Genomic DNA, 23,618 nt, shown 5'->3' on the forward strand with positions numbered 1-23,618 from the left:
ACAGAGCGGGTAAAGCCACTCCTTAAATTTAAATATCTCCTTTACCTCGAAAGCCCTCTTCGGGTGGCTCTAAGTCAGTTCCGCCGTGACGGCACAGAACCCAACCATACACAAAAGGGGCTACTTCGCCTTGCGGTCCAGCAAGAAGCACCACCCCGAGGGTAAGCAAACCTGTAGTATTAGCCTTCGGTCTAGATGGGCGAGGGATAAATTTAATAAAATAAACATTCAGTTGCCTCGGAATATCCCCAAAGGGCGTCAGCGGGCTTTCCTTCCGGGCAGAAACGTTGCAACCTGCTCAGCAAACCCCAAAGGCTGGCGCGGCGCCTTCCAGACCGGCGGCGTCCTCCTCTTCCTCACGTTCCCTCCGGCATAAATTCCCGCGCGTTCGCTGAGAGAGAGCGGAAAAGGGCGCGCGCCCCACCCCGCCAGGGAACTGGTCTGCGGTGGCACCGCCAACAGGCGCCAGGCCGAGCGCAGCAGGGCTCCCCCTCCCGCGAGAAAGCCTTTCCCGGGTCAGCGAAGAGGCGAGTTTGGAGGTGAGTGCCTGAGGCGGCGAGGGGGGGAACCAGCCCGACGCGCATAGCCGGCCGGGAGGGGGGGGGGAAGGGAGAAGGTGCCCCCTCAAGAAGGGGCACCCCAGCGTGTCCGGCCCGCCGCGGGCAGCCCTCAACTTTCCGGGAGGTGGAAGTGGCGGGAGAGCCCGGCCGGGGCTCCTTCCACGTGGGGCCTGGAAGGCGCGGGGCGCCCCCCCCCCCCGACAGCCGCGGCCGTGGGTCGAGGGAGGCCTTCTTCTGAGGAGGGAAAAAAAGGGGGGGGGGGGAAGGCAAGGCAAAGGAAGGCGGCGCGGGAAATTCAAACCCGGCCTCTTTCCTGCCCAGCCGGGAAGCTAGGAGCAAACTGGGCGGGGGGGGGGGAGAGGGGGGGTTCGTTGTCGGGACAGGAAGATCCCGTGTTTGGAAGCGGGATCTTGTGGAGAGAGAGCTGGCGGCCTTGGGTTTGTTTTGTTTCCGTTTTTAAATCCTGCCCCAGTTGGGAGAGGGTGGGAGCTCTTGCGGGGGGGGGGGTTGTCTTGGCATGCTTGAAGGGTAGACGGTGGGAGGCCCCGGTTTTTAAAGGAGGTCATTTTAGTCCCGAATCTCGAGGGCTTGGGTTTGATTCAGTGAAGAACTGAAGCCGGTTTGTTTCTCACAGGGTGAGGTTTTTCCTCCTAAGAAATCCTTTGAAAAGTAAAGCTGGGGGGGGGGGAGTTTAAAAATCGTTATCAGCAGGCTTGGCAAATGTTCAGGAATTGTAGAGATTGCCTTCTAAAACATGGAGATCCGAAGGCTTGCCACTTAGGATCTAGAGACCACTGGTTCTCAACTTGAAGTCACCGAGGTGTTTTTTTGGACTGCAACTCCCAGAAACCCCAGCAAGCACAGCTGGCGGTGAAGCCTTATGGGAATTGCAGTCCAGGAACACCCAGGTTACCAGAGGTTGAGAGCCACTGGTCTATTTATTTCTTTGTTTTTAACAAATATACCACCCTATTAGTGTAAGGCGCTATTCTGTTTACAGAACATGATAAATAAAACCAAACAAGAATGATAGTGAAGGAGGCCCAACGTCTTGTGAATCATTTTCTGGCTTCCTTCAGAGGAGCATGGCCAGGGAGTAACTGGTGGAGTGGGTAGATGACCTTATGGGAAAACGGTCCAACAAGTACCTCAGTCCCAAACCATGGAGGGCTTTATAAGTGAGAATTAAAATCCTGGCCCGGAACACTGTGGGTAGCCAGTGCAGGTGAGCAAGAACTTGGAAGATAGGATCAAACTTGCTGGCGCCAGCCATCAGTCTGGCCGCTGCATTCTGGATCTACTGTAATCTCCAGATTAGCCTCAATGGAAATCCCACCTAGAGAGGACTGGAGTCGTTGATCTGGGAAATGACCCGTGCGGGCACCAACATCCTGAGGGCTCCCTCATCTAGATAGGGGCGGAATTGGGTGATGAGCCTTAGCTGGTTAAAGGCTGCTGTGGATGCAGCTGCAGTTTGGGAGTCCCAACACAGACCCAGCTCCAGAAGCACACCCAGGTTACAGATTTGATCTCTAAACAGGAGGCCCATGCCATCCAGTCTAGGGTTAATTCCACACAAACACACCTATCTGACGGCCTCCCCAGGAGCAAAATCTCTGTCTTGTCTAGGTTCACGTTCGTGCCTGTTAGTGCTTGTCCATTGCAAGACCAACGCCAGATATCGCTCAAGTGTCTGGATAGCATTCACTGCCGAGGTGGTAAAGTAGAGAGTTGTGTATCATCAGGGAACTGATGACGCCTTATTCATCATGATCTCTCCCAGCAGCTTTGCATGGATGTTAAAGAGCATTGGGGGTATAGATGACCCCAAGGTGCCCCACCCCAAGCTGAACTGGCTCAACCTGGCCATTAAGGAAGGATCAGAGCCAGCTCACCACCAATCCCCATCTCCGAGATCCAGCCTAGCAGGATATTATGGTTGATGATATTAAAAGCTGCTGAGAGATCCAGGGCCACTAAGAGGATACATAGATCTTCCTCTGTTGGCCTCCCTTTTGGTTATTGTACAGCATGATCAGTGCTGTTTCAATAGCTCGCCACGGCCTGAATCCAGACTGGAATGGGTCAAGGCAGTTCTCCAGGTAACCACCCATTGGATCACCTTGGCCATAAAGGGTATGTGGGTGATTGGTCTAAGTTATTGAGTTTGTCCCTCATTAAATGTCCCAGGGAATGGTTAACCATTTCTCAGTATTCAATTCCTAGCAAAGTCTGGACAGGGTCACTGTGAGTCTTACTCAGATTGACAGCATACCCTTATCAATTTTGATTTTCTCCTATTTTGCCTAAATCATCTTGGCATGTTGCTTAGCTCTACATCTCTGCCTCATGATCATTAAGAATAAGGATTATTTTGCAAAAGGAGGGCTCTTACGGTAAGAGTAAAGTGGAGAATGCCTGGACTTTTTAATTCTATTGCTTTTATGTGACAACTTATTATCACCCTAGGAGTGTTTTCATGTTATTATGTGAGATATTCAAGGAGGGGGTTGTCATTTCCCCACCACAGTGAGTTTCCGTGACTGAGGGGAGATTTGAACCCAGATCTCCAAAATCCTAGTCTGACACTCTGTTCATTCTCTAACAGAAAGAAATTTGAATTAGGAAGTGGGCAGGAGGCTTAGCCACTTAGAGACAGCCTTGCCGTCTTCCATAATCAACTTCTGTACAGTCCCCTCTTTGTTTCCTAACAGAGTTCTTATGCTTTCAACAGGTGCAGAACATCGCACAGTTGTGTCTTTGTCACAGAGGTCTGATATTGCTGGACCTTCACAACAATTTACTGAATTTTTTGGTGACACAATGAGTCACATTATTTATTGAATGAAGACTAGCTACTGTCAGCCCCGTAAAGGTGCTTCTGCCCATCTGCATCAGAATGGTGTGGAGTACTGTATATCTTTTTTTACATTGACTGGGACAAAAGATGAGCAAAAAAAGATCTGTTGAAATACCTTTTCTTCCTGCAGTGTTCTGTTTGTTAAAAGGAAAAAAAACATTCAGCAGGTGGTTAAACCTTGGTTTTGTTGACAGCTGCTCAGATGGCAATGCTATAAAGTGCCTAGTTGTGTCTAGTTGTGTTGATCTTGCTTCCTCTAATCCAGTTATTTGTGCGGTGTTCCTGATCATTAGGTTTGAAACTGAAATTAGTTCAAGCAACTCTGTGTGATGTGTCAAATCCTGTTCTCATACTCCTTGCTTTAAGAACATTGCAGTTGTCTTCTCGGATTGTGTCTGATACTTCTCAGGGTATAAGTTACTGAACAGGTGGCCCTGTGGTTAGCAGTGTACTGTGTACACTATTGTTCACGTTCTTTCTGGCCAGGAACCATGTCAAACGGTCCTGGGCAAACATGAACAAAGGGAGTGCTTTGCTTTTTGAAATGTCCTCAGTTAAACCAGAGGTGGTAACTGTTCTCCAGATGTTGCATGGTATCTCCCAGCATAGACAGCAGCGAGAGATTATAGGGACTTCAATCTGAAAACACTGGAGCACAGAGTGGATAAAATGCAATGATTTTTAAAACTCAAAATGATTAAAATTACAATTTCAATTTTTAAAAAAGATGTATTTACATTTAAATTCCAAAAAATATGATTTTTAATATTTACAAATTCAAACTCCACCCTACCAGACCAGAGATTCCACTTCTGACTTAGGCTCAAGTTTGCTCAACACTTGGGGAGCAAGAACTTTATTTAACGTACTGTGCCAAATGCAGTGTCACAAAGATTTGCATTCATGTAAAGCCAGCTGTCAGTCAGTTGGTTAGTGTCAACTGTCCTTTGGCCAAATTCTTCAGCAGTGGGGACTTAGGTTGTTCCTGTAAGTAGCCAAAATACTTGTATCAAGCCTGGAGAAGTGAGTAGAAGCTTCTGCTCAGCTTTTGTGTTCATCATTAGCTGTTCTTACCATGATCAAGCACTTATGTACCTTCTTAGGGTCCGGGGGCCTCAGAAGAACATAAGAAAAATAAACTGCATTTGATTTAATTAAATAGGCTCCTGGTTGTGGAGGCCAAGGTTGGGAGTTTGATTCTCTGGCTCGGTAGAGAATCTCTCGAGGTACACACTTTGAAATAGTGCTCTCACTTGTGTCTTCATGGAGAAGAACTAGTCTGTGTAGCCTTGGGCAAGCTATACAGTCTCAGAATACTCCCCCGGAATAAACAGTTTCTGAGCACTTTTTACCTAGAAAACTTTGGGAGGGGCCACCATAAGTCAGAATTGAATTGACATTATGTAATTATTATTGTGTTTTCATTGAAAATTCAAAGAGGTATTCCAAGAGGCTAACAATGCCCAAAGTCCTTCTAGCCCAAAATTTGGATTTATATCTGGAGCATGAGGGGCTAAGTTGTCCCCAACAGTTGCTCCTTGTTCCCTAAGTAAGTGATGGGGAATCTTTGTCCAGTCAAATGTTATAAATCAACTCTCAGATGCTACGGGTAACCAAACCACGAACCAGAAAAACCATCAAATCAGGCTGGTTTGGTTTGCAACCCAGTTTGGAGATCCTGTTTTGCTGAAGCAAAATGAAGCGGTGAACGTCCTTCTCCACCCACTTTCCCCATGTCATTGCTTCATCTTGTTTTGGCAAAACAGATGCCAGCCTACCTCCTTCTGCCTGCATTGCCGTGGAAGGGAAGCTGGCCCCACTGTTTCTGACCAGTGATGGCGGTGATGGTAGAGAAGGTGGCAGGACCAAGTAGGGACGCAACGGGGGGGGGGGGCAGCGGGAAGGGGGCTGGTGGGTGATCCTGCCTGGCACAAACCTGAAAAAGGAACGGTTGAACCAGTCCAGTTTTTAGGGAATTTGCAACAGTTCATGGATAGCCACAAACCATCGGTTGTGAGGTTCAAGTGCATCTCTAGTATGGGTATATATAGTTTCATCCGAGGGCCTCTGTCCTATGTTTTAACCAGAGCAAGTGTTTTTAAAGGGGACATACTCATCTATTGCTTTCTTCCTCTTCCTTCTCCCCCCCCCCCCAGCTTTAAAGAAACATGCCAAGAAAACGGGCTTTGGAAAAAGAAGATGCTCTCAAAGTGAAGCGGACTAAAGGTGAGATGTTGCTCTCAGTCCTTCATGTAAACCTCTTCCAACGCAAGAACTTTCTCCATTTCTTTGTTCATTCAGTCCTTTTTCAGATTCTAGTTTTCAGAGTGTCCCAACCAGCATGCTTTTGTCTATCACTGGCTTGAAGAGATAATCACTAATCACTGGGGTTTGTCTCCTAAGTATGTTAGGGTTTTAGTAAAGGTGTATGTAGTTTGAAAAAACATTTATTTAGAAAAAGCTGGGAAGTTTATATTTGTTGCTTATAGTGGACCCTCGGCTTACAGACTTTTCAAGTTACAGACTTCTCTGGCTGCAAAATTTAGGTTCGACTTGCAGCCAGAGAATCGACCGACAGACCAGAAAAAGAACCAAAATGGAACAAAAAAGGACCGGTTACGGGATTAATCGGTTTTCAATACATTGTAGGTCAATGGAGACTCGACCTACAAACTTTTCAATCTACAGCCACCGTTCCAATACGGATTAATTCCGTAAGTCGAGGGTCCACTGTATTTAATCATCCTAGGGTGTGCAATAGTTCAGTCTTTATTATTTTATTTCTGACCATGCAGTTCATGACAGGGGAATGGCACCCTTTGTGTGCCCTCCTTTAAAGTTGTCCACACCAAATCTTTCTTTCCTGTAATACAGTAGGACCCTGTATCCATGGGATCGGCATCCGCAGTTTCACTTATCTGCTGCCTGAAATGATGAAAATGGATGTAGGAGGAAGTAGAAGTCTGGGCGTCAAAAGGACAGACAAGTCTCTGGGTTGCCTACTCTCAAATTCCTCTTGGGGGTCCTCTGGGCTGGATGGGTGCTAAGAGGTGATACGTGGAATATGGGACGCCAGCACTTCCTCCTTCAATCAATGGCTGACTTGTTCCTTTCTCTCTCCATCCATTCACTCTGTCCTCTTCTACTTCCTCTGGTGTTGCACCAGAGAGACAGATGTCATTAAACTGAGCTTTAGACTTTGGGGAAGGACGTTGAATAACACTGGATTGGTTGTGAAATGTGGTAGGCTATAGAGCAAGCTGTTGCAAGTGAGGGCCCTCTCATCTCTGATGCAGTGAGCGCAAGCGCAACAGCACAGAGTAAACTTTTAGCAGCAGAGGCAAACATCACACAGAGAATTCGGATGTTTCTTGATAAAAGTGTGTGGAAATAAAGAGTGTCTTTTCTTAATAACATAAGGACTGACTTCCCTACAGGAAGCATTTAAAGGCCACTTGAGTCATTTAGGTAAAGAGGGAGCTACTGTGCCCAGTTCTGGACACCGCACTTCAAGAAGGATGCCAACAAACTGGAGCAAGTTCTTGTTGCCCTCGGAGGATCATGGGACTGGGAATCCAGCCCCATGAGGAAAGACTGGAAGAACTGGCCATGTTTAGCTTTAAGAAAAGAATACTGAGAGGAGAGATGATAGCACTTTTCAGAGACTTGAAAGGTAGTCATACGGAGTAGAGGCAGGATCTCTTCTCAATCATCCCAGAGTGGAGGATATGTAATAATGGGCTCAAGCTAGAGGAAGCCAGTTGACCGTTAGGCAGTACAACAATGGAACCAATTACCTCAGGAGGTGGTGAGCTTTAGTGCTGGAGGCAGTCAGTAGAAAATTGGACCACTCTCTGTCAGGACAGCTTTGATTTGAATTCCTGCCTTGAGCAGGAGGTTGGGCTTGATGGCCTTATAGCCCCCTTTCAACTCAGTTATTCTCCGATTCTGACTTGGGTTTGCAACAACTGCTCTTCTGCTTTTTTCTTCTGCAACATGTATTGAAGATTGCCTTTTCTTTCTTTCACTCGTGCCTTATTCCCCTTATCTAGTCAGTCATCCATCACACCAATCAAAGCCTGGGCTGGTACTGACCTTGGGACAAGGGGACCTTGGACAGCTCGGCCTTGGGCCGGATGTGCTTGCCCGGAAGAGGCCCGCCGTGGTGAAGCTCCCTGAGAAAATCATCCAGGCCGAAGCAGGTGGTGTTCACACCGTGTGCCTCAGCGAGACAAGCAAGGTGAATCTGAAACAACTTTCTCCACCCACTTTCGGATGATTCGTGGCTTTGGTAGTGTGTGTTTAGATGGCCAGCTGCTCTAGTATGGGAGCCAGTAACTTCCTTGGGTGCATGGGCTGATTTGGCCCACATTCCCTTGCAATTTGCTCTGCTTTTAAACAAAGCAGACACACAAAGCTGTACCCTGTGCTTTAGAAAAGAATTGCAATGGGAATCTCAAATAGCCTGTAAAATAAGACAGATGGATACAGTAAGACAGTGGTGCCTCACTTGATGATGTTAATTCGTTCCAGCGAAATCGCTGTAGATAGAAAACGTAGTCAAACAAAATTTAAAAAACCATTGAAACGCATTGAAAACCGTTCAGTGTGTTCCAATGGGTTGAATACCTGCTCGTCCAGCGAAGATCCTCCATATGGGAGCCATTTTTGGTGCCTGTAAAGCAAGGAATCCGTCCTAGAAAACAGCAGGGGCCCATTTTCTTCAGCCAACGCCATTTTGAAACTCAACAATCAGCTGTTTGCTGATCATCGTAAAGTGAAAATCAGTTCCCGAAGCAGGGAACCGATCATCGCACAGTGAAAAAAAACCCATTTAAAACATTGTTTTGCGATTGCAAAAGCGATTGCAAAAACGTCAACGTAGAGCAGGGTAATTGTCCAGCGGGGCACGACTGTATTTGCTGGGGAATGGTTCCAAGCCTCCTGTCCATACTGGAAATAATGGATAATAGTGAATTATAGTGTGGTAGAAGAGAAAGAAAACACCAGAAAAATTATTTTCAGCTGCATTACCAGAACTTGCCACTAAAGCTAATCTCTTTCTCCCATGTTGACCTAACTCATACCGTTGTTGTCAAGCTAGACTAGACCATATGAGTTATGCATAATGTCCATACCTTGAGCTCATTCATAAAACAGATGATACAGATGTAGTTAATAGCATAAATAAGCAATAAGTACACTGCCGTCTCATTCTCCTGATTGCTTTCTTCCGGCCTTTTACTGGTGCAACACAGTTCTTGTCAGATTCCTCCACATACATTGTCCTTCCCTCTGAAAGTGGCTGCTGCTAACCTGCTCCTTTTGTATTTCTGCACTCCATTTTTCATACACACTGAGTGTGATGTGCATATATATCTTTCTTTGCATCTGCTAGTAGCTCAGAACACTTATTTAATTGAATCACCGTTTTTTCATGTATCCTTTGTTTAAACCCATTGGTTTAAACAAGGGTACAGAATGGTTTTTTGGATATTGTTGGAATGGAAAAGGAAGAATAGAGAGGAAAAGCTCTGAAGTGGAGAAGGCAGTTTGTTGTTTGTGATGAGCGGGTGGGTGGGAGCTGCCATCCATCAATCAACACATGGTCTTCACCATCCCTCCGAACATTTTGTAGTAATAATACGGGTGCCACGCATGGGTGGGCCCGAGTTCACCAGCTGAAGGCCAGTGGCTTAAGCTACAGGAGGACCCCCTTATCTGCAGGATCACTATCTGCTGATTCACTTATCCACAGTTTTGGAAATATTAAAAATATTAAAAGAAAAATCCTAGAAATACTGTATGTATGTCTAAAGGTGAAGTTACCAGAACTAGCCACTAGAGGTAGCCAGAGACCATGCTATTAAACAGTGTGTTCTCTAATTTGGGTTTTTTAGCATCTGTGATGAGGGGCTTGGAATTGATACCCTGCAGATAAGAAGGTCCTATACTGTAGTTCGAAGATGTGGAAGAGTTCCCTCTTCTTTTTCAAAACTCTTCTCGGGCTGCCGTCCTGGTCTCAGTTCTGCGGAGTTTAGCAAAGCTATGTTTTTATTTTACAGGGGCTGTGCTGGCTGTGGGTTTCTGAGTAGTTTTTCAGCTATTGAAAAAGTGGCAATATATTCTCTGGCTTTCTCCTTCGCTTCATAGACATTTTTGTTCACAGATTTACACCTTTGGCTGCAACGATGAGGGTGCCTTGGGCAGAGACACTTCAGAGGAAGGTTCTGACTCCGTCCCGGGGCTGGTTGATTTGAAGGAGAAGGTGGTGCAGGTGTCTGCGGGGGACAGCCATACGGCAGCGTTGACAGAAGATGGCCGTGTTTTCATCTGGGGTGCTTTCCGGGTATGTTAGCCATTTGAGTTTTGAACTAGGTTGGGTAATCTGCCCCCCCCCCCAATTATTAGACTCCCTTTGTCATCAGCCTTGACTGTTGTCAATAGGAATGGTAGTTAACAGACCTTAAAATGGAGTACTGTGGAGGTTTTCGCCCTCCAGAGTAAGATTTCCAGATTGGTAGTATCTCAGATAGTGAGGTATGGAAGTGAGAGCTGGACCATAAAGAAAGCTGACCGCTGAAGAATTGATCCCTTTCAATTGTGGCGCTGGAGGAGGCTCTTGAGAGTCCCCTGGACTGCAAGGAGAACAAACCTATCAATTTTGAAGGAAATCAACCCTGAGTGCTCACTGGAAGGACAGATCCTGAAGCTGAAGCTCCAATACTTTGGCCATCTCATGAGAAGAGAAGACTCCCTGGAAAAGACCCTGATGTTGGGAAAGTGTGAAGGCAAGAGGAGAAGGGAACGTCAGAGGATGAGATGGCTGGACTGTGTCATTGAAGCAACCAACATGAATTTGACCCAACTCCGGGAGTCAGTGGAAGACAGAAGGGCCTGGTGTGGTCTGGTCCATGGGGTCACGAAGAGTCGGACACGACTTAATGACTAAACAACAACAAAACTATCTCAGAGGTGACCCATGCTGCTGAGGAGCAGATTACTCATTGAATCTTTCTTTTCCTCATTCTTCTCTTTCAGGATGAGAATGGAGTCATTGGCTTACTGGCTCCTCTGAAGGGGGAGGAGGATATAGAGTCGGCAACTGGTAGCCCTATTCCTGTGGAGCTGCAGCTGGAGGTCCCTATTGTTAGAGTAGCCTCAGGTTTGTGATAGGAAGTGATGCCTAGCAACATGTGCCATTCACCGTGCTTGCCTTCCCATAAATAGCAGCCACAGAAAGCTTGGCTCTTCATTTGCTTTCACTCTCTTTAGGCCAGGGCTGTTGTCAAACTGCATCTCCCCTTAGCCTTACTCAACATAATATTGGTAAGAAAATTGGTGGAACTTGCATTTCACCCTCATGCGGGTGAGGGGGCACTTTGACTGTTTGGCCATCTTTCTTTGAGAATAACTGAGTTGGAAAGGGGCTATCAGGCTGTTGAGTCCAATCCCCTGCTCAGTGCAGGAACCCAATAAACTGACCTGGCAGATGGTTGTCTAATTTTCTCTTAAATGTCTCCAGCGTTGGAGCACTCACCACATCCCAAGGTATTTGGTTCCACTGTCATACTGCTCTAACTGTTGAGAAGTTTTTCCTGATATTCAGCCTAAATCTGGCTTCCTGTAGCTTGATCCCATTATTATGTGTCCTGCACTCTGGGATAACAGATCCTTCCCCTCCTCTGTAGGACAGCCTTTCAAGCATTTGAAAAGTACTATCCTATCTCCCCTCAGTCTTCTTTTCTCAAGGCTAAACATGCCCAATTCTTTCAGTCTTTCCTCCTAGGGCTTCGTTTCCAGTCCCTCATCCATCCTTGTTGCCCTCCTCTGAACTTGTTCCAATTTGTCAGCATCCGTCTTGAAGTGTGGTGTCCAGAATTGGTCTAGATGAGGCCTAACCAGTGCTGAACAGAGGGGAACTAATACCTCGTGTAGCTTGGAGGCCATGCTTCTGTTAATGCATCCCAAAATAGCATTTGTCTTTATTTGCAACCATATCACACTGTTGGATCATATTCAGCTTTTGATCCACAGTAATTCCAAGATCTTTCTCACTCATAGTATCCATGTAGTACATGGGCAACCTTCATAAGAAGCATCCAAACGGCTTAAATACCTAAGTCTTGAAATAAGGGGAAATCTGTTCTTCTTTGCCCTTATTAACTTTATTTATGTATTATTTTATATGCGGTTCTTCTATATAAGAACACTTAGAATGGTATATTCCATATAGCAAATACAGTATTTCATATGCCAAGTATAGAATTATAGGTGTCTCTCTTGTAAGCTTCTGACTGTCTTTGAAGCACAAATAACTCTTGAGAGAGCTTAAGTGCTCCAACTAAAATTACCAGCAGTCACGTTTACCACAGCATTGAATCTAACAGAATATTGCGGAAGGATCTGGAGAATAAACCCTCCAGAAAGGGGAACCCGGCTTTCTACCTCCACTCCTTTTTTCTTTCCTTTTCCAGGAAGCCATCATTTGGCATTGGTGTCCACGACAGGGAACTTGTACACGTGCGGTTGTGGAGACAATGGCCAGCTTGGCCGAGTGCCCAAAATCTTCGCCATGCGAGGGGGAAGAAGAGGTTTGGGTAAGTTGCTTGCCTTGAGCTTTGCAGTGTTGCTTTGAGATAGGAATAGGAAGAAACCTTGCTTTTGCTGAGTGTGTAGCTCATACAGTGGCTCTTGGCAGCGGGTTTTCAAGGATTCTCAACTCCCCTGAGAGATCTTGACTCTCAAAGACCAAATGTGTACTTGGTTTTTGCAGTTTGCATAAAATATGTTACTTGGCCTGAGGTGTAGATGTTTGTATTTTTAGTGGGGGATTTCTAGTGGGTGGGGAGTGTTTGGGGAATGTTATGTGTGTGCATGTGTCTGGTCTCTGGGTGTCTGTGAATTTCGTTATATACTGTGTATATACTTACAATGACAATAAATTATATTATTATTATATAGTTTTTCTAATGCTCCTGTCTCTGCACAAAACTAGTTTGTTTTTTTAAAACAAAGCATGCACAGAGAGCCAGCACAACAAGATGAGCAATGGATGACAAAGACATCATCAGTCTGTCTAGTGCTATTGCTTTTACTAGCTCATGCAACAATCAATGCATTTTCCAGTAGGGTACATTTTACAGTAACACTTGCAAAACATGCGGATTTTCTCTGACTCTTTTCAGAAGAAATACTTGTCTCTTGTTGTACCTTGCATTGAGGAGAAAGATTTATTTATCTTTCTTGTACTTACGTTGCATATAGAAAGGAACAAATAAGATCCAGGTGTCCACAAACCAACAGAAAGACACACAACAAATCATCAGAGGCAAAACCCAGGCATAAGATTCAATGAAAGCTGACCCAGAAGTTTAGGTTTAATAACCATACATATTGTCTGCATGTATGAATGAATGTGGGAAGACATGAGGTCTCTGAGTCCATGTAAGTAGAGGGTGGGCATTTAGGGTTCCCATCTGTTGTTTACAACCTGGCTGAAACAGTTAATAGTATTGAATGAGACAGAATTGATGGCCAGAGAAAAGATGGAATTGGCTTTGCTACATTCATTCTTTTATTGGTTCTCAGGGCCATGCATCTGTTGTTCTTAACAAAATAAAAAAGAGCTTTGCTGTATCAGTTCAAGGGGTCACATGGTTCATTTCCAGCATTGTCAAAGGTGGGGTCCAAGGGTAGCTGAAGTATACATTTGGAGGCTCTTTTTCCTAGTTTGTCAGCAGCTTTCAAGAGCGACCCCTGAATTTTTCAATATTATTATTTATTTATTTTTTCAAAAGTTTTTAAAATCCCCAAAGGGTGGGCTTACCCTACAAAAGAGAAGTGACTGAACAGGTACAGTATTCGTGTCGTGCTGTGGGGTGGAAAAATAGGAAAGCAAGTTGCAGAGGATAAGATTGTAAGGAACCCACCCCCTGGCCCTCTTTCCTCTTGTGGCACTGTCAAACAGGTGTGGTTGTCTACATTCTGTTGAAGACTCTTTTTTATAGTATATTTGAAGCCACCTAGAGTGGTCTTATAGGCCAGATGGGCGGGGTATAAATCAAATAAATAAATAAATAAATTTCCCCCTCACGCTTGCTCAGCCTTGACAGGGCCTAGATCATAGGGTTGCTTCCTTGGAAGGAATTCAGGTGGAAGAAGCTTTCTGGAAGACACAGCTATTCGTGGAGAGAGAGCGAGAGACAGAGACTCTCTCTCTCTCTGTCTCTCTCTCTGTCTCTCTCTCTGTCTGTCTCTCTGTGTGTGTGTGTGTGTGTGTGTGTGTGGTGTGTGTGTGAAAACCTTTATTCCCTCCCTCCTATTCCCTCCTATTGACTTGATCCCCTTCTAAACCTCTTCTCACGTGTCCCAGAGCGGCTGCTGCTCCCACAAGCCGTCACCATCAAACAGAGAGGCTACAAGACGAAGGGACACATTCGGGACGTCTTCTGTGGTTCCTATTTAACAATTGCCATCACCGAAGAGGGCCACGTCATTGGGTTTGGCCTTTCCAATTACTACCAGCTGGGTGAGTTGCTTCCAGAACCAGCGGGTGAGACTTGGGGTGCACTGAGTGACCTAACATCGGATCTGGTCCTTTAACAATCCCAGATCTGTGCAACAGGAAGGCGAGATTGGTGGGTGGGCTTGGTTGCTCTTGCCCTGGGGAGATGCCCCACAAGACAGATCTTGGACCTGCTGGCTGGGCGATTCTGGCACCCGTCAGCCAAACCAATTTTTACCCCTAGACTGTGACGGAGAATAGAAATGCAACAGCCTTTCCCCAACAACCGTTCCAACAGTGGGGAAAAAAAGGCCCAGCCCAGCCTTTCCTAACTTGGTCCCCACCAGGTGGTTGAATGACAGCTTCTGTCAGGCTCCACGGCATTGTGGGACCATCCTTCGTTTCTTAAAGTTCAAGTGTACAAATTGCGTTGAAGTACTTTGAACACTTGAAAGCATTGTAAAAATGGGACTTCAGCCTTGTGCATCAACCCACAAAATTTACTTACCTAAGATCGTCCCCACACGCACACATTCCTCCACCACCACTGACTTGTTTGGGACTGGCAGAGGAAGATTATTCTTCCCTTACCTGTTCTGAATACAGTCGTGCCCTGCTTAACGATTACCCCATATAACGATGAATTCGCTTCACGGCCATGTTTTTGCGGGATTTAATGGGATTTTTTTGCTTTGTGATGATCGGTTCCCTGCTTCGGGAGCCGATTCTTCGCATTACGACGATCAAAACAGCTGATCATTGGGGTTTCAAAATGGCCGCCAGCTGCTCAAAATGGCTCCCCGCTGTTTTTAGGACCCATTTTTCACAAGACAAGCACCCCAAAATGGCCGCTGTATGGAGGATCTTCGCTGGACGAGCAGGTATTTCGCCCATTGGAACGCATTAACCAGTTTTTAATGCGTTTCAATGAGGTTTTTAAATTTCGTTTGACGATGTTTTTGCTCTACAGCGATTTCGCTGGAACAAATCAACATCATCAAGCGAGGCACGACTGTACATTGATGGATCTCTGCAGACATCGCTCTTAGCCAGCCCACTCTTCCCGTGTGTAGAATTCTCTCTCTCCTTTGGTGGCCAAGTGCTTCATCTGTACTAGTTTCTTTCTCATTCAGCATTAACCTTCCTGTATTTCCTTGCTAATCTCAGGTTCTCAAGGAATTGACACCTTTTATTCCCCGAAGATTCTGACAGCATTCAAGAACTCCACCAAATCCTGGGTTGGGTTCTCAGCTGGGCAACATCACACGGTGTGCCTTGATTCTGAAGGTAAGGTGCTCAAAGGGCTTTGGTGGCATTTGGCAATATTTGTTGCAGGGTCTTGAATTTGTGGTTCAATTCCTCCAGCTGCACAGCAGATGTGCAGGGATTCAGAGAGCAGGTTTTCCCCAGAGTAGTCCACCCTTTTTTTTACCCGTCATCAACTGGCACTTACAGTCTCAATAGCCCCCTCTGAGACATTATTAGGAGAAAGAGTAAAAATGTCTCGTGTATGTACAGGGAACAGATAACAGCAAGCTAAAGCAAAAAGATCTCAACAGACTCACTGCTTTCAACAGACTTTAGAGCGGGAAAGAACTCAGAGCAGAGAGAAAGGGCTCTCCTTGAATTCAGAGGCAGGGAAGAAACTATTGATTACTGCTGTTGGTGATTGTCACCCCAACCTGGAAAGGTCCCTCCCAGCCACACCTACTAGAGGAAACCTGGGAGGTTGCAAAAATCCCTACATTCTGGAGAAACGGAGTTGTAAGATAGCTGGTAAAAGTGGGTGGAGATGTTTTGCCTTGGTGGAATTGGGGTTTTGAAGTATGGGCTTCTCATCTGTATAGTTCAGTTGTTTATGTATCTGGCCTTGAAGCCAGAGGTTGCGAGATCAGCTCCCCACTGTGCTAGACTTGATGATCCATAGGGGTCTTTTCCAGCTTTGCAGTTCTAAGATTGTGATTATGATCTCATCGTTGGGAACGGGATTATTTCTTTACGATCTCAAACAGAGTTCAGAAAAGTTGCTTTCTCAGAACATAACTATCTGGAGGGATTCTGGAAGCTATAGTCCAAAAATGTGACTTTCCCAATCTCCAGTGGCTTTTAGGCATGGCGGGGGTTCACTACAGCTAGCAGGACTCAGCAGGAGTACCTAAAGTTAAAATTCTGGAAGTTTAAGCCAGAAAAGCAAAGTTCTCAAAGCAATTTCAGAGTCCTCGCTTGTTCCTTGCTGTCTTTCTTCAGACAGTCATTAAAGCACGGATGTGGCTAGAGTTTTTGAAACTCCATGGGGACAGCTAAACATGATAAGAGCACTGGTAGTTTTTAGAGTGGCACCCTCTACAGGACCTAATGAATCACCAGTGAGGATTTTGAAATTTGATTTGATTTTTTTTAAGTAAAATTGCTAGAATTCTAACTGGGGTAATTCCTGCTCAATTCTGGCAGTTATATAATGAATTGGGGGAGTGGAATCAGAAAATCCCACACATGGGCTTCTGCTGTATCCCTGCTGTTTCTGATTTTCCATCAGACCTTACTGTCCTTCTCCTAATGGAGTGATCTGCGGGTTGTCTCTTTTTCTTCTGCCTTTGAACAGGAACGGTATATAGTCTGGGCAGGGCAGATTATGGCATGTTAGGCCTGGGAGAGGGAGTTTCGGAGAAGAGCACCCCGACCATCATCCCGGGACTGCCAAAATCCTCTTCTGTAGCCTGCGGAGAACGAGTCGGCTATGCGGTCACCGAAGACGGTGAGTCTGAAACAAGCATTGGGTTATTTGGGCATGTTGGTTAGAGTGCTAGACTGGGACTTGGGAAATCTAGGTTCTTAGTATTCCTGGTCATCTCTGGCCAGTCGCATTCTTCCTCCTTCAACATGAGCTTCCTCGCTAGGCTGTTGTAAGAATAAAAGTAGGAAGGCAAGAAGCCGTGTGCACCACCTTGAGCTCATTGGAAAGGAGGTAGAAGATAAATGAAGACTGTGAATATGTGAAATGTTAATGTGGTTTCCATCTGATATTGATTAGAATCCTCAGCGTCAATACACTAGGAACCTCCCCATCCATGGGATCAGTATCCACTGCCTGAAAATACTAAATACAGTGGTGCCTCGCTTGACGACGTTAATTTGTTCCAACGAAATCACTGTAGAGCGAAAATGTCAAACGAAACCAAAAATCCATTGAAATGCATTGAAAACCGTTCAATGCGTTCCAGTGGACTGAATACCTGCTCGTCCAGCGAAGATCTTCCATATGGTGGACATTTTCTGGTGCCTGTTAAGCGAAAAAGCCTTCCTAAAAACAGCGGGGAGGCATTTTGTACAGCGGCAGCCATTTTGAAACCCGACAATCAGCTGTTTGCTGATCATGTAAAGTGGAAGAACCCCATTTAAACCATCATTTTGTGATTGCAAAAGCGATTTCAAAAACCTAATTGTACAGCGATTTCCTCGTTAAGCGAGGCACCACAGTAAATCCCCCCAGAAATATGTGTTTATATGCATTTCCAGGGTGTAGTTACCAGAACTTGGCCAACAGAGGGAGCCAGAGACCATGTAAAATTTAAATTAGATACTTCTGTGTTTTTCAGCATCTGCAGGGAGGGGCTTAAAGCAGATACCCCGAGGATACCACAGTCCTACAGTACAATCCCCAGTGTATTTATGCAGATTAAAAGAGGGGTGTGGGAATAAAAACGTAGACACCGGTCTTACTTTTTTTAAAAAAATAAATACTGATTCAGGCGCTGGATATGCAAAATCTGAGACAGGAGGTTCCCCCCCCCCCCCAGCTTCACTCTGAGATGTCAGGGCTTAATCCAGGGACCCTCTGCAAGAAAAGCAGCAATTATTACTTTATCGGTGGTAGTAAATATCACTTCCTTAAGAATCATGATATGAAAACAAAAAATCAACAATAAAACCAAATTTAAAGCAGTGAAGAGACCTTTCTAATTGTCATCCTGTTTCTGTCCTTCCTCCCTCTGAAGGCCGAGCCTTTGCGTGGGGCATGGGGTCTAACCTCCAACTTGCCACAGGAGACGAAGAGGATGCCTGGAGCCCCGTCCAGATGTCTGGCCAGCAGCTGGAGAATCGTACCGTCCTCTCTGTGACCGGCGGAGGACAGCACACGGTCTTGCTTGTCAAGGACCAGCAAAGTTGACGAACATGCAGTCCCACCAAGCACCATCCAAGGGATACCGGCTGCGGGTCTTCAGGGATAAGGGTCTCAGAAAACTGGCTTTCCTGGCCTCCTACGGGCAGAAAAAGGCCACGGATATTTCTGTGGAGGAGAATATTAGCTGATATAAAACATCTGAGATGCTGCGATTTGTTCAACTATAAAATGACTTTTGTCCTCACTCCTGAAGTACTAGTGGTTGGAACATAGCCTTCTATAGATAGATATTTTTTGTAAACAAATTTAAGAGACTAATTTCTCCTCTAGGAATACATGCTTTTCCATCCTGTCATTTTTCGTGCATCTCCTTGCCATGTATTTAAAAATCTCCAGAACCTGTTTTGGTTTTCTTGTTTGCCTACTAGATTTTTCCTTCCTTCATTCTTTCCTTATTTTAAATACTTGTTTCCCCCCCTAAATACAGAAAGTTAGCATTTCTGTGGTTTTAATATTCATTGTCTGTTTCTTCTTGCTGAGAGAGTAACCATGGGACTCCTTCACCCTTCTAATTTAGGTATATTTTAGGCTGTGTTCACTTCTCTTGGGTCTGATCAAATAATGTAAGGAGCTAACGCAACATTGACGCAGAACCATTAGGGAGTTGGACCCGATGGCTTCTTGAGTAAGATGCAAACGTTTGCATGGGTCCGTGCTGATGGAGACACCTTAAAGTCTGACTGAGAGCTTGGAAAAATGATGGTGTGGGATGTAACCTCTGCTTGTGGCCGAACAGGGAAGTGATTTTTGCAATGTCCATAGAGAGGGAAAACTCAAGTGGATAGGGCAGATATTTGGAAAAGGGGTGCTATTTCTGCCCTTTGAAAGACCTGGAATACCTCAAGCCCACCTTTCCTGATCTGATGCTGCAGTGGTGGTTGGGGAAAACCACTTCCGTTTGTGACAAACCCAGACCTACTGGGATATGCCACAGTTTAACTAAGCTGCCACCAACCATTCCCTATAAGGAGTCACACAGACCAGGAATGGATTTTTAACAAATAAAAGAACAAGGTTTATTTAAATAACACACAGTGAAAATAAAATGATCAAGTGAATAAGATACAGTAACGTGGCTTAGTCTCAATCATACATGCACCAGTTTGGTTCACACAGAACACCTTTAAATAAAGCACAGACCCTGAACCTATCAGTTCTGGCTACCCATACAGACACCTGAACCTATCAGGTTGGTGCTGACTGACACACAGTAGTACCCTGTCTGACACACAGACTCCCACTCAAGCTTCTTCTCTCAGCTCTTCTCCCAGCTTCTCCACACAAACTCCACATATATATATACAGTACAGCCCCTCCTCCTGATGTCCCGCCTTCCACTCCCCATAGGATGGAACTTTCCCTCCAAACCCATGACAGACAGGTAACATCAGTGCTGTATGTAACACCGTTGTCTTTCAGAATTTTTGAGAGAAGTATGCAGGACGACTTCTCTTTTAAAGAGTAGTATAGTGATTTTTTTTAAAAAATGGGTCCTATTCCTAAGACTCTTTACGATCTCCAGGATCTGATTCATAATTTGAATCTATCAGCTATGGAGAGAATAGGCTAGGGTAAATGCAAACTCATACCAACTCTTAACTTACTGTTGCTCTCGGGTTGTCCTTGAACCTGTTTACAGTTTCTGAAAAGTATATTGGATGGGAAAATGAGCATCTTGGCCTCTAGCAAACCTCTTGAGCTTCTGTGTTCTGGTAGACATCTGCAGACTTTAAAATCTGAGTGACCGCATGTCGGTGAGGCTCTACTGGATCCGAGTGGGACTAGGAGCACTTTATATAACATCCTGATTTTACAGAACGCCATATTACTGGTTGGTTGGGTCTTCTCCATCTTTATCTGTTTAGCTTTCTTAACTAGATGTAGATGAGAGTCAACAAATAAAGATCTAGAGAACCCATCCAACCAGTGTATGTGTATATAATATATATAATTTGAGGAAATACATTAGGTGACTTAGTTCACTTCTGCACTTGCTGCTCTTCCTGTTTTTTAAAGATTTGGCCTTATCATGACTGAAAAATACGTTGTCCTGTTGAAAGCAGCAAAGCCAAATTCCCTCCGAAAACTGGGTACTGTGACCTGGTTGAGAAAAAAGGCTTGTTTCCCTTCTTATGTGTTCCATCAATTCTGCCCACTCTTTGTGTCATCTCTTGCAGTCATTTTCTGAAAATCTGGACGGGTCGACAAAAGGCTGGGTTGTCAGCTTTCTGGGGAGTGATGGACTCTTTTCCCGTATAGATACCTCTGTCAACTTCTGGTGTTTTGAAATAAATTTAATTTTGTTAGCTCAGTGTCTGCTTCTGAAGAAGAGGATTGGAATCCACAAAAGCTCAGATTAAAGACTGCTAGTCATACAACATTCTATTTTGTTATATGTGCTGAATTAGACTATCTCTTTGATAACAATTTACAGTGGTGCCTCGCTTAATGATGTTGATTCGTTCCAGCAAAATCGCTGTAGAGCAAAAACATCGTAAAGCGAAAATTAAAAACCCATTGAAACGCATTAAAACCCGGTTAATGCGTTCCAATGGGCTAAAAACTCACCGTCCAGCGAAGATCCTCCATACGGCGGCCATTTTCGGTGCCTGTCTAGCGAGGAATCCGTCCTAGAAAACAGCAGGGGGCCATTTTCTTCAGCCGGCGGCCATTTTGAAACCTGACGATCAGCTGTTCGTTGATCATCGTAATACGAAAAATCAGTTCCCGAAGCAGGGAACCGATCATCGCACAGTGGATTTTGCCCATAGGAAGCATCATTTTGTGATTGCAAAAAAGGCATTGTGAAGCAGATTCGTCGTTATACGGGGCAATCGTAAAGCGAGGCACGACTGTACATTTCCTTCATTAGCTAAACCAGGGATTATGGGCTTCCAGATGTTGATCACATCTCCCTTCACTGACTACCAGAATGGATGGGAGTCAGAGCTTGCCATAGCCACAAAGCAAATCAGAAAGCAACATGTTCATTTATATACTGTTCTTTAAAGCTTAAAGCACTCCTTAATGATGCAAGCTAAACAACTTCACACTCTAAAGTGTTCTTGTTACTTTTTTGCAGTTTACAAATGATGCAAAAGTGGAATACTTAATGATGAGTCAGATTATGGGATAACTTTCTCCATCAAGATCAGTTTAGGGAGATGGCAACAAATAACACCTAGGTATTAAGAGTTTTTTTTTAAAAAAATCACACACAAACTGATAATTCACTTTATTTTGCATGCACTTTTCTAATACCATGTTTCCCTGAAAATAAGACAGAGTCTTATATTAATTTTTGCTTCCAGTAGGAGTTAAAGCTAATCTTGTGTCTTGGAATATTCTTACAAATGCATTTTAGATGTTTGGCTCCACTATCAGATACCTAACTCACTGAGATATCAAACCAGGTAATTTTTCTAGGTGTATCTAAAAATGTTATGTGAGCTGGTTAATATTTGAATTCATCTTTGGTATGCATGACAGTTTGATACTTCATATGGTATATCGCATGGTATCTTGAGATTTGTAGTTTGGTGAAATACGAATTCTGTCAGATAGAACACTTCCCAGAGCGTAGGATTCCAGTGTAGGATTCTAAGTATTCCACCAAACCCCCAGTCTTATATTGGCAGGGACATTGATAACACATGGATAACATTGGCAGAACCTCTTGTCAATACTGCTATTCTATGGTTTCAGACCCAACACATTATTTAGTTACTCAGGAAATTCGGAGTGTTTCTAGGTCCCTGTTGTAAAAAGATTCTGGATACTGTAGTAGCACATCCTGTGGCAAATAACAGTCCAACTACGTTGTTGCTATTTTCCTTCCAGGAAGAGCAGCAGTCATTCCTCAAGACATATGTCACCAGCTTTTAGATCTCCGATATCAAGAGAGTAATGAACATCATAATTGACACAACCTGAAACTCAGTGCACTAGTCAACCTTGATTACAGCCCATAATGTCAGTCCATTGATATAACCATCAATGCTTGTCTCCTTTTTTTTAAGCTGGATAAAATGCAGCCCAAAAACTTTTAACTGATTTACATTCCTTTATAAATTTCCTACAGTATTTTAATTGGGTTTTTATGTGTTCATTTATATTGGTACCAACCTTGACACTGCTAACCCAATTTGGGAATATATATGTTCATACTTATTTGGAGCAGGTCCATGAAATGTTTTTTAAATCGGGCAGAATCTCAACATCAGTTTTTGTTACTGTTTTCATTTCTGGCATATTTGGCCCAGCAGTTGTGGACTGGGCTGTGCTACCTGGATTGCAAAGGATATACCTCTATCCAAACCAGGAGGAGACGGTCTTATTCCAACACCCATATCCATTAGAAATACTGAAAAATAAAGAAAGCCCAAGTTCCATTCTATTCCTATTGACAAAGACGGAAAGAAGCTAAATCCTCATAAGCCATTGCTTTTATTCTACTGCCTCTTTAGCCGCTAGGGTTAATGGGGCATTTATCCCAGGGGTCACTTCCCTTCTTACTGATCTTTACCCTAATAGGTGCAACTCTGGTACCCCTGCTTTAATTGTGCAAACACTTCTTAGTGCCACTAGTATAGATAGCCTAAAAGAACCAGCGCTGCCCCCAAACTGCTATCAAGTGTTCGGTTTGTCCTTTTTACTGTGCCCTAGCCAGAGTCTCCTTTTTTACCCCAAGTTCTGGTGTCTATTTATATTGAAATACTGAGTTAAAAGATTTCTCGCATTTCGTTAAATCTTTTCTGTTTTCTCTGGTATTAGACAGCCTTGTGTGACATGGGTGTGATGCTTTCTTATTGTAGACTGCTTAATGTCGCAAGTTACTCAAATTGCACTCAAACTGAGTGTTGGAAGAATGAGAACAGACAAAAGAAGATATTTCTTTTACCCAGCATATTAGACTGTGGAACTCCTTGTCACAGGGTGTAGTGATGGCAACTGGCCTAGATGACTTTAAAAGGGGATTGGACCGATTCCTGGAGGAAAAGTCCATCACAGGTTACAATCCATGATGGGGATGTATAATCTCCAGCCTTAAAAAGAAGGGACCTCAAAATGCCAGATGCAGGGGAGGGGTATCAGGCGTCAGTCTCATGTGCTCCCAGAGCCTCTGGTGGGGCCACTGTGAGATACAGGAAGCTGGACTAGATGGACCCTTTGCTTGATCCAGCAGGGCTCTTATGTACTCATAAAATTAAATTTATTTAAAATATTTTTATCCCACCTTTCTCCTTACAAAGGACCCAGGGTGGCTTACATAATTAAAATTTAAAGTGTGAGTATTCTGCCTCTCTAGACATCTCAGACTGATCCTCTCTCAACTGCCACTTCCAAAACATTCTAGTTAAACCAACAAATCGACATTCAGCCTTGCAACGCAATCTCATTCTTCTGCCTCTGGGGAAAAATATATTTCCTTTGCTTCTGAATACTGTATTTCATTTTCACAATTCTCCAGATCCTTTGAGTTCTCTAGAACAAATGCCACTGCTGTCA

The 23,618-nt window shown here is 44.4% G+C and overlaps 2 protein-coding genes across 2 annotated transcripts in view; one reads left to right on the forward strand and one right to left on the reverse strand.

The window, feature by feature from the left end:
* Positions 1–23,618, reverse strand: part of LOC144584981 (uncharacterized) — a 464,602-nt gene that overhangs the window by 180,261 nt on the left and 260,723 nt on the right.
* Positions 202–20,416, forward strand: LOC144582994 (regulator of chromosome condensation-like). The gene is made up of 10 exons (XM_078382434.1): positions 202–539; positions 5,577–5,646; positions 7,473–7,660; positions 9,590–9,769; positions 10,462–10,585; positions 11,898–12,020; positions 13,796–13,951; positions 15,095–15,214; positions 16,530–16,682; positions 17,923–20,416. Exons 2-10 carry the CDS (start codon positions 5,589–5,591, stop codon positions 18,093–18,095), a joined length of 1,275 nt encoding a protein of 424 aa, XP_078238560.1. The 5' UTR covers positions 202–539; positions 5,577–5,588; the 3' UTR covers positions 18,096–20,416.

This window comes from Pogona vitticeps, chromosome W, assembly GCF_051106095.1.
Source record: "Pogona vitticeps strain Pit_001003342236 chromosome W, PviZW2.1, whole genome shotgun sequence".
In the NCBI taxonomy this organism is placed as follows: Eukaryota; Metazoa; Chordata; class Lepidosauria; order Squamata; family Agamidae; genus Pogona; species Pogona vitticeps.

Coding starts and splice junctions, on each gene's coding strand:
- LOC144582994 (XM_078382434.1), top strand. CDS start 5,589: ATGCCAAGAAAACGGGCTTTGGAAAAAGAAGATGCTCTCAAAGTGAAG. Junction 5,647..7,472: donor CAAAGTGAAGCGGACTAAAG/GTGAGATGTTGC, acceptor CCCCTTATCTAG/TCAGTCATCCATCACACCAA. Junction 12,021..13,795: donor AGGGGGAAGAAGAGGTTTGG/GTAAGTTGCTTG, acceptor CACGTGTCCCAG/AGCGGCTGCTGCTCCCACAA.